This window comes from Sinocyclocheilus anshuiensis, unplaced genomic scaffold (assembly GCF_001515605.1).
Source record: "Sinocyclocheilus anshuiensis isolate Anshui unplaced genomic scaffold, SAMN03320099.WGS_v1.1 scaffold52, whole genome shotgun sequence".
NCBI lineage: Eukaryota > Metazoa > Chordata > Actinopteri > Cypriniformes > Cyprinidae > Sinocyclocheilus > Sinocyclocheilus anshuiensis.
Window position 1 is genome coordinate 326,043 of NW_015554055.1, and position 11,391 is coordinate 337,433.

At 37.3% G+C, this 11,391-nt stretch overlaps 1 protein-coding gene across 1 annotated transcript in view; it reads left to right on the plus strand.

Moving 5' to 3' along the window:
* The window catches only part of LOC107668507 (tetratricopeptide repeat protein 7B-like), a 42,428-nt gene that overhangs the window by 4,431 nt on the left and 26,606 nt on the right, over nucleotides 1–11,391 (plus strand). The window contains exons 4-10 of the mRNA XM_016460398.1: nucleotides 1,902–2,035; nucleotides 2,727–2,848; nucleotides 5,941–6,019; nucleotides 6,803–6,975; nucleotides 9,543–9,606; nucleotides 10,286–10,423; nucleotides 11,327–11,391. The exon at nucleotides 11,327–11,391 is cut by the window's right edge and continues 17 nt beyond it. Of these exons, the coding sequence (XP_016315884.1) occupies nucleotides 1,902–2,035; nucleotides 2,727–2,848; nucleotides 5,941–6,019; nucleotides 6,803–6,975; nucleotides 9,543–9,606; nucleotides 10,286–10,423; nucleotides 11,327–11,391 (775 nt within the window). The remainder of the gene's footprint in view (nucleotides 1–1,901; nucleotides 2,036–2,726; nucleotides 2,849–5,940; nucleotides 6,020–6,802; nucleotides 6,976–9,542; nucleotides 9,607–10,285; nucleotides 10,424–11,326) is intronic.

Sequence of the window (11,391 nt, forward strand, 5' to 3'; positions counted from 1 at the left end):
GTGTGTGTGTGTGTGTGTGTGTGTGTGTGTGTGTGTGTGTGTGTGTGTGTTTGATCATGTACTGTAAATGAGGCCTAGTTGAGTATAAGAGACTTCTTTCAAAAACATTTCAAAAATCTTACCAACCCCAAATGTCTATGGGTGGTGTATATCATATTTAATTATATTAACAGTTATATAATTACAAAATATATTGTTTAATTTAAAATGTAAAAAAGAGGCAGTTTCTATTTTATTTTTAATTTATTTAATTTTAATGCCATTTTTATTAATTTTTAGCTTTGTTTTTTATGCTCACCTGGTCAGAACAGTGCAGAGATGCTTCACGGATCCCTGCAGTTCATATTTTGTCCTTTGGGAGGCAGCATTGCTTTAATACTGTATGTGATGCTCTGCAGAGAAAAGTGTTTGCTACTAAATCCTCTGCTTTAAACACACACACTTTTAATTCCGAGCACATTGAATGTGTTGCCAGGACCGCAGCGTGAGGTCTTTGATCAGAGTTCTGACAGATCGGCGGTTCTGTGGGGCTCTGGGGAAAAACTGCAGGGTGGCACAGAGCCTGTCTCATGTTTTCCTCATGCTATGAGGGATTTAAGATGTGACTTAGGACGCTGAAGCCAGTAGACAGAGATTGGCCACAGATTGTGTGACATCTCTAAGGAACCGTGCTTGTATCTTTACCGCATTACTTGGCTCTCAGCTGACCCAGACGAGGCAAGGAGATACGGCAGTGGAACAGACATCAGCTCGTGCTAAAACATTTAAAGCTTTTCTGGTTTGTCTGAGGTCTTTGATTTTTTCACACATGTATATTTCAGCATCTCACTTCCTCTGTCCAGCCGGAACAAAGTAAACAAACTCGAATTATATGAACGAAGAGTAACGTGTTCAGTTTGACCCTTTAAGAATGAATATAATATCCTCAAAGTAAGGATCAAACCATAACAGTGTATTTCAGTAGTCAATTGAATTAGAATTGACAGAAGTGCTGTGTGCTTCTGAAAGTTTCACGAGTGAATACTGTGGAACTATGATTTTAATAGAAATTGGGTTTGATTGATGGCAGAATTTTGGCTTTGGTATGATAGCAGCCATGTGGTACCTACATATCGATACTAAATCGATTCCTCGAGCAACAAATAAACAGCCTTGGGTGACTTATGAAATGTAAGTGCTGTCAGTCAATTCAGTAATTCAAATGTCAGTTTTTTTTTTATTTTTATTAATGTCAATTTTTTTCTAGTTAACACAAGAGGTTCTGTAGTTCATTTGGATAACGTGCATATAAATTAAATATAATTTGTTATTGATTTCATTTTTTATTGATTTAATTTTTACAATTTTTTAAAACTTCTTTTAATGTTTTTTATTTAATTTTTTCATGTTCATGTTCATTATTTTTCATGATTAGAACACTGCAAAGATGCTTGATGTGATATATTTACATTTGTTTTATTTTAATCTATATATATATATGTGTGTGTGTGTGTGTGTGTGTATGAAGAGTTCAGATGCAAAAGCCTCTAAGTGCCGTTTAAAATTTTCAATAGATTCTTTTCATTGCCATTAAAGTGAAAGAACTAAACATAAACATAGGAGCCTGAGAAAAATGCTAATTTTAGAAGAAAAAAACTCTTCATATACATATTTGTTTTTTAAAATTTACTTAATTCCTGATGGTACTTCTTCACAATGATTCTTTTATTGTACTGCTATACCACATCTCTAAAAGGGAACAAGTTAGGTTGTTTTTCACACTTCAGATTATCTTTATTAAAATGAGCTGTCAAAAGTCATAAACATCTTTCTGAATGTGGCAGAGCACTAGGACAACTCTGTGTGCCTTTCTAGCTCTTGGCATGTGTAAGTCATCTCTTCTCTCTGCTGTTTGTTCATAGGTCTCTGTCTGGAGAAAGTGCCCATGGCATCCCCATCACTGTCCAATCGTAATGCAGACAGAGACCAGGAGATAATCACTTGTTATGAGAAGTCTGGAGACATCGCCCTTCTCTATCTTCAGGAGGTAGAAAAGGTATTTCCAAATATTCATTCACTACATTTTTTCTTCTTCTTCCATCTTCACATTTTTTATTCACATTCTCATAGACATTAAAATATACATTGATTTTCTTGGCAGCAGGACAGATTTGCACAGTATTGCTGCAGAGAGTCAGCCATCCGTGAGACTAATCTCTTCCTGTCCCACCTGTGAACTTTAAATCACAATTAAAGCTTTTTACAGGTCAAAGTTGATTTTCTTTGCAGAGGAAGATGAGTCTCCGTTTCATTTAGATGGTTTTCGCACCACTAATTCTCTTTGTTGGAATCGTAGTGCCCAGATTCATTCCCCTGCACAGTGTTCAGTATTTACTGCTTGTGATTTAGCGTTGGTGGAGAAGGGAGGGAGCGTAGAGAGAGAGTGAATGATGGCAAGAGAGGAGAACGGCAGAGCTTGTGTTCTGCTGCAGTGTTGACACTGCATTTTTTAGATGAAGCCGAAGTTTTACGTTTGACCTTCATGCTAGAAACTCATACCCTCCTAACCGCCGTCCTCTCTAAAGTGTTCCCCGGGTAAATATAGTAAACAGTCTGACTCTGTGTTTCTTTTGAAGACATTTGGTCTGGATTTGCTGAATAACTAACAGGAAGTGTCCAGGAAAGAGTTTGAGCTTGTTTCAGTTATGATTGACAGTAATCTTTGATGACTTGTGTCCTGTCTTAAGGCTCTTAGTGTTGGCATTCAGAACCGCAGTCCAAAGCCCGGTCCAGTCACACAGGAACAGGAACTTGGCTACTTCCTGGAGACAGGACTTCAGAGGGCTCATGTTATTCATTTTAAAAATGGGTGAGTATTTTTGTGTTTATATTCTCAGGAACTAGGGCTGGGTGATATAGCTGAAAATATATATTTCCATATTTGTCTTGAAAATATTTGCTGTATGTTTTAAAATGTTTTTTTGAGCAAACAGCCCATGTTGCAAATTAGATTTAAATTGATTAATGAAATAAATAATACAGGAAAATAAATTAATAATTTTATTCAGCATGCATTAAATTGATCACAAGTAACAGTAAAGACATTCATAATGTTACAAAAGATTTCTATTTCAAATAAATGCTTTTGAACTTTTGATCAGTTCATCCAAACATCATACATTTTTATTGATCATCAATTCAGCATATAATAACCATTTCTGCTGAAAATTCAGCTTTGCCATGACATGAATAAATTAAAATTTAAAACAGTTATTTTAAATGGTATTTAACTTTCACAATGTTGTTGGTTCTACTGTATTTTTGATAAAAGAAATGGATCTGTGAGCATAAGAGACTTCTTTCAAAAATATGGGGAAAAAAACCTCCTTCTTACCCTAAACTTTTGAAATGTAATGTTTTGCCAATGATGATATATTCTGAATAGTGATTCCAAAAAATAATTTCAAATTCAAATTTTGAAATAAATCATTGATGCTAACAGTTTGAATTGATTCAAACAAACGAATCAAACCCACTTTAACATGGTTTTGCAAAACTAGATTAGTGACAAACTCTTAACTTTTTATTTGACAAAATTAAATAGTCAAATAAAATTCAAAACGTGTAACTTTATATCACCAGCAAAATCATCTCAAATATGTTGTTATAAATTATATATATAATTTTCAATATACCATTCAGCCCTATCTGTAGCACAACACTCAATTATGATTGACAGCCCAAACAGGCTTCCTTTAGAAACACCTGAGACAACGGTGTCCATTCATTTATCATTCCCTCTGTTCGAATATCTATTGTTTTTTCTCATCACTCCTCTTTCCCTCAGACACGTGCTTCAGTGAGTGGTCTAGGAATCTGCTGATCTTTCTGTCTGCCCACTAATTCTCTTGTGTGCCTTATTTTCCCCCAAATGCTTAATTGATCCTCTGTAGTTCTCAGCCTGTGCATGTCTGTGCGTTTCATGTTATTTATGTGTGTTCTGATGCCACACTCTCCCCCTGAACCGCGGCCTCTGCATCATGGAGCCGTGTGTTTGACGACTACTCGTACGTATCCCTACAATCTCTTCATGTAGAGTAGTGCCATGCTTTTATTGTAGCAGCTTCACACAGAAGCCAAAACATAGTTAGCTGCCTATGTAAGCAGCCTTTAAAACATCATGGGCACGCTCTCAAAATGAAGGCTGCATGAATACGCTGCGTTCAATTTTACATAAGGTACTTCTTTCAAAAACATTTAAAAATCTTACTGAAACCAAACTTTTGAATGGTAGTGTAACTGTAGCAGACACTGCCAATGCACTGCCAACTGTATCCAATGTATCCAATGCAGCTTAAGGTACACAATTGATCAGTTTATGCATTTTCCGGGAATCTCATAAGTGGACAAATCTCCAGTCTGCTGAAATTTGACTTTGTTTACTCTGACAGACCTGCTGATTGTAGAGAGATAGAGTTACAGATCTAGTATGCAATCTATTCAGTGATCATACTGTTGTAGTAGGGAAAGGGAAGACATGGGAAGGTTGAAGAAGTAAGAGACAAGTTGTCCATCTTCTGTCCCATTCATTTTTCATCTCTATTCTGTTCTATTCGGTTAGGTGCACTTTTTTCCGATTTGCAGTACTAGCATGAAACGTGTGGTGGCCTTACACATGCCAGTATGAGACTCTCATCATTATTTATTTGTGCAGTGAGTGTGTGGTTGGGGAGGGATCTTCCATATGGATGCAGGTGGAGCTTCTGTCAGTGCTTGAAATGCATCTGTGTGAAATATGACCGCTGCATTGGTGCATTGTGGGTAATGTATCTGTTAGGCTCATAAATGATTGAAAGCAATGTCTTTAAACCTCACACAACATGCATTTCCTACAGGATAACAAATGTTCAGTCCTCAGCCTGAACTCTGTAGAGTAATTTTAAAGGTATTAAAATTACAGCTGAAATTCTTTTATATGGCTGATAGCAAAAGTCAATACTTTTGTCTAAAAACAAAAAGACAAATCACTATAAACTAAAAAAAGTTCATTTAGGCATCGCAACATTATAATACACTGTATGAAATAGATATTCATTTTGAGATTTGTATTGTTATTAAATTATTAAAGATTACCTTTAATTGAGTGTTAGATAACGGTGAAGGTAATCTAAATGTAAAAATAGAGGACATTATGTGTTTCATGAAAGCAATTCCACACATTAACTTTACGTTTAAGGGCACACAGTTGTGAACAGTGAAACTGTGATTTTAGCGAGTGCAGCACTTGGAAACAATAGACACTTATAGGTTTCAAATTGGCTAAATCCATGTGATTTTTTAAAAACTGATGGTTGAATTAACCGTTTTATTTGTTAGCTGTTTCTCTCTGTCATGCTCGCTCTCATCCCTGTTTCGACACTTCTGTCTCTCTCGACACAACTGCTGTACTGCTTCTCCCTGCATTCACGTGCATCTCTGCAACGCTTCACACCTCCACAGCCCGAAGCTATGTTCTCTGGTCTTTTACACACGTGCCCGTTCATGGTGTGTGTGTGTTTGTGTGCTGTCAGTTTGTAAAAAGGCTGTGGGAATATCGCAGTCTGAGGATACTGACCCGTCGTTGACAGGTGCTAACACATTCACAGGTGCAGCGTTCATATAGGTGCTAATTGTGACTTGCACTGTATCCAGAACTCCTGTAATCAATGTGCCCTACAGGCCCTGATAACTTCCTGTCCACTGATAAGTAACTGCTTTAGTTTGACTGCTTGATGCTTGAGCTCATTAAATCGTGGCAGAGGTCTGACCAGTCCTGAGGGTGCGTGCTTGTTTTCCATGTGTTTGTGTAAGAAAGTTTGTACGGAGTCGATGAGAAATTTGTTGATGTCTGCCATCAGGTTTTTTTCAGCTCTCTAGAGGTGATTAATGGATCTCTTTTCTCTCCATTTCCCGGTGCTGCAGTAACCTGACCCGTGGTGTCGGCCGCTTCCGAGAGATTCTCCGAGCCGTAGAGACCAGAACCACTCAGAACCTGCGTATGGTGCGTTGTGTGTGTTTATGACCTTGTGTTGTTGTCTCTGTCTAGAACAGTGGTTCTCAACCTTTTTGACTCCAAGGTCCCTCATTATCCCAGACAAAATTCAAAATCCCTCCATGAAGATTTCTGTAGATTTACTTCTGCTATAGTGACAGCTTCTTTTTTTAATATATTATTTTATTATTAATGGATTTTCCACTTGTTTGTGATTTATAAGAGAATGTTTTTAAAATGTATTTTTAACTCACAAATATAGCAATTTCTCTGCAGTTTATACTATTTAAAATAATAAAATATTTTAGAGCTTGACATAATATATTTAATATAATATAATTATACATAATATATAATATATGTATATATATGTGTGTGTGTGTGTGTGTGTGTGTGTGTGCGTGCATGTGCATGCAGGAGGATTTAGAGGCTTTAATAGCGGAATTTCAGTGCCTGGACGCGAAAAAGACGCAGGTGTTGGAGACGGCGTGTCCCCCTCCTGTGTGTGTGTGTGTGTGTGTGTGTGTGTGTGTGTGTCCAGGTCTAGAAATTACACTTTCATCATTCCCTTGTATGTCTAAGTTTTCCAAGACTATAATCCTGGTTCTTAAACAAAAATTAAGATTAAATTAAGAAAAAATTAAGAAAAAACAAAGATTAAGAAACTTTGCATAAATTTTAATCTTCATTTTTAGAGGGTTTTTTTAGCCTAATTTAAAGGATTTTATGTATTGTGCCCCGGCCCCTGGTTGAGAACTTTGTTTATATATATATATGTGTGTGTGTGTTTAGACTATCGCCAGGCAGCTTGCAGAGATCTTGCTGAGGGGCATGTGTGAACAGAGTTACTGGAACCCACTAGAAGACCCCCCTCACCACTCCCCCCTGGATGACCCTCTCAGACACACCCCTCACACTAAGGACTACGCCCTCAGCCGCCGCCCACGCATCTACTCAGGAGAAAAGTAGCACATCTAATTCAAAATAATAAATGCTGTATATATAAGTATATACGTAATACTACAGAAACACTGGAATTTTTGCAGTTGGCACCGCTGTTTCATGTATATCCCTAAAACAGGCAACGTGTACCACCAGATACAAATTCTTTAGTCTCTTGTAGAAGGCACGAGGAAATATTTTTCATCCAATACTGTTATCATTATCATAGTTGAGGTTGTTTGGAGTATGGGGGTCACATCACTTAGTTCAAATTTTCTGTGCTCATTTTGTCAGTTTGACCTAAAGCCAACACGTCCGCCCATGAAGGCTGGACATTCAGAAAATGTAGAAAATAGGCATATATTAATCTTACTTTTTTCAGCAAAAAAAATGCAATACAACTATTAGTATTAATTGTGAACATTGTCTTGAGATGTTGAAAAAGAAAATTAAGTCATATGTTGTTCGTGTTGTTTTTATCGCATTTTGAAATATGCGTATCCCCTGAGATACGTTGCCTGATTAGGGTATAAAAAAAAGGATTATCCTCAATATTGACAATGAATGGTGTCAACAAGGTAAATTGTGCCCCCAGTTCTGGTTATTTCATTATTGTGAATTCTGGGGTGGTATGGGGTGGTGTGTGTGTGAGGGGTGGGGTGGGGTGTTTTGAGGGGGTTTGGCGTTCCCCCTTGGTGGTTATGGGGAGTGGGGGGTGATGTAGAAAATACACAGAAGTCACATAAAATACAAGGGGAAGCCTCTTGATAAAAAAAAAAAATTATCTCAGAGAAGTGGGGTGGATGAGGGTTATAAATCGCATCAAGGAGAGCAGATCCCCCTCAGTAGAAATCGCATTCCAGGGCCAGGGGCCCTTGGGGAAGAGCCTTATTGGCCTTCCTGGCATCAAGGCCCCCCGTACACAGTCCACTTTCTATTTATTTTGAGTTTAAAAATTGTGCAAATGTTAATATTTGCATGTAAAACGGATAATATTACATTTAGTTGACTACATCTTTGCATTTTTAACTAGATTCTTTTTTTCTTGCAGGGTTTCACAAAGCTCATTTTATGGTAGAACAGGGGTGTCCAACCCTGCTCCTAGAGGGCCACCACCCTGCAGCGTTTAGTTTCAACCCTGATCAAACACATCTGACAAATCTGACAAAAGTCTTCAGGATTACATAAAAAAAAATTATTTTGTTACATAAATTACATTATATGATTGTTTAGGGGTGGCGCTAAACCGTGCAGGACAGTGGACCTCAGGGGTTGGAATTACCCACCCGTGAGGATAAAGATGAGACAGTTAAAAAATGTAAAAATACAAAAAATGTCTATGCCTCAATTTTAGGACACAGACATGTCATGCAGCATATTTTGAATATTCCATATTTGTTTGCATCAAATAAATCATAGAATTATTGATGACTTGGGCTGTTTTTTATACCCTTAAAAGGGCAACGTATCCTGGGAGATACAACTCATAAAATCCAAAATATATCAAATATTAAAAAAAAAATTGAATATGTTTTACTTAGGGCTGCCCTCGACTAAGGATTTTTCTGGTCGACTAGTAGTCGTTCATTTTAAGCATTAGTTGACTAATCGCACGTTTATTAATAAACCATTTAAATCATTATAATGAGCCTTTAATTGCCTACAAAGCCTAATAAGCGCTCAAGCACACGCATAAAGCTTGCCACAGCGCACCGGCAGAAGCTATGATTATGAATGTGTCAGGGGAAAACAGTAAGGAGGCTGCATTAACATTTTAATAATTCACTGATAAACAAGCGCTTTCTTTGTTTTGGTTTAAGAGATGAACTCTGCGACACCGACTCGTCATCTCCGCAGTAGTGAAGCGCCTGTGTGCATGTTTCACACGGATTACATAATCTGAGAATATTTGTTTTCCATTTGAATTGGTTCATTTGAAAGTAGACATTTCACTCTCTATAGATATATTTTAATGTCTGTAAGGCAAAGATATACACGGAGTTTCGTGTTTAAATTCACAGACCGAGATGGCAGAAAGCGCATCCTGTTTGCTTTCATTCTTTTACAAAAGTGCGTTTTGTTATTGTGAGTGCACATAAATAAACATAGAGTCTTTACAGATTTGAAAGATGTATTACTCTTATCTGTATGACCAAAAATTACGGAGTAGCCTATTTTAAGATAAGCCATTGTGGTGGATGATTGATAGGCGAGCGTTTGGATGTCCTGCCGGATGTACTGTATTACCATAGATCAGCCGTTAACGATCTGCGTGACTTTCTGCGACTAAAAAATGTTGGTCCACCAAGCCTCTTCTGGTCGACTAACAATTAGTCGACTATTAGGGGGCAGCCCTTAAGTCAAGATGATATGAAATAATGACATGAAATGATTTTTTGCTGATCATTTTCCACTCTCCTGTTTTAGGGATATTGTTCAAAAATTGTTCATTTATTTTTATGATGTAGCATGAAAATTTAAAAAAGGGGGAAAAATGAATTGATCAGAATCCTGGAAGTTTGTTTCATGTCACTGTATTCATGATGTCATGGATGGAAAAATTCATGATGGCCTTTCTCTCTCTTTCTAGTTTGTTTTGTCCACAGGAGAACACAGAGGAGGCCTTACTCCTGTTGTTAATCAGCGAGTCCATGGTGAGTAGCAGTAAAGATTTGGTGACCCTCTGAACTGCTGTGGTTTAACCATCAGAACAGGAGAACATGTAAACGTGTCTAATGTTACTAGTAGTGTCTGTTATTGATAGCCCTAGCATAGTACACTTCTGTTCAATTTGTGTTTGAAAATTCATAATTTTATTGATCAAGGACACATTAAATTAATCAAAAGTGCCAGTAAAGATATTTATAATGTTACAAAAGATTTATATTTTAAATAAATGCTGTTTGAACGTTCTAAACATCAAAGAATCTTGTAAAAATTGTATAACTGTTTCCACAAAAAAATAATAAGACAAAAATAACTCTGATAATAATAAGAGATTTTTTTCTTGAGCAACAAATCAGCATATTAGAATGATTTCTGAAGGATCACATGAGATTTGAAGACTGGAGTATAGGCTACTGGAAATTCAGCTTTGCCATCACAGGAATAAATTACTTTTTAAAATATATTAAAATAGAAAACCATTATTTTAATTTTATTATAAATACGTTTCACAATATTGTTTTTTTTTGTTTGTTTTTTTTACTTTGTTTTTGATCAAATAAGGAGATTTATTTCAAAAACAAGTAGTTAGTAGTTCTTGAACAAGTAGTGTAGTGTAATCCTGTATGTTTTGGGAAATGTGTGTATTAATATCTGTAATTATGATAGGCTAACAGAGACGCCGTGTTGAGTCGAATCCCCGAACACAATAACGACCGAATCATCAGCCTCCAGAGCGCCTCGCTGGTGTACGACCTCCTGACCATCGCGCTCGGCCGACGTGGACAGTATGAGATGCTCTCAGAGGTGAGGTCCTGCCCACACTCATGGGAACATTCAGGAATACTCCCTCCCTCAGCGGGACGAGTTAAACCTCCTGGTGTGGTTGCTGTTGTAACAAGACCAGACCTGCACTCTACACTCCCTCTGTGTGAATGTCTGTGTCTGGTCTAGAGGTTATAACAGTGTGCATGCGAGTTTGTGGACATGTACCAGAATACTGCTTCAATTATTTATAATATATGATTTCATGTTATCATATTATATTATATAGCTTTTCTGTATTCAGAACTAACCCAGATTCAATATTAGAGCTCAAGTCTACATGTCACAAATGTGTCCAAATTAAACAGCATTATTAATAACTTTCTACTTAATGTTTTATTTTTGCCACGGACAAGCCTCAGTGTTTGTTTTCAGAAGCCTGGCCTATTTAGGACAGAACAGGCAGGCAAAGAAAAGCATTTTTGGTGTGTGTGTGTTGGTTTGTAGTGTGATGTTTTCATTAGTGTACCTGGGCAGATTTTTCTCTTCCGTCTCCCATCTGTTGATCATGCTGTTGTTGCTAATGTTGGACTCAGCATAACTTTTGCTGTGTCTTTTATATTCAAGGATTTTATGGTTGTGCAATCACAGGGCCCCAGGAGTCTGTCATATCTGTCGTGTGTGCCCTCTGCAGGGTCGTGTGTGTGTTTGTGTAGCTGTTTGTTATATAGATCTAATTGTTCAATGAATTGCTCTCTGCTAAGCTGCTAGTGTGATTAACTGTAAAACCTCAGAGACACACTGAATGCCTGTGGCACTCTGGGTAATCTTCAGCAGGAGACATGGCCTGGCTCTGTGTTTGACCTTTGTGTGTGTGTCTGTTGGGGGTCATAATTAATGTTCTCAATTCTTATCTGAGGTTATCTTAATGTCTCCTCTCCACAGTGTCTCGAAAGAGCCATGAAGTTTGCCTTTGAGGAGTTTCATCTCTGGTTCCAGCTCGCTCTTTC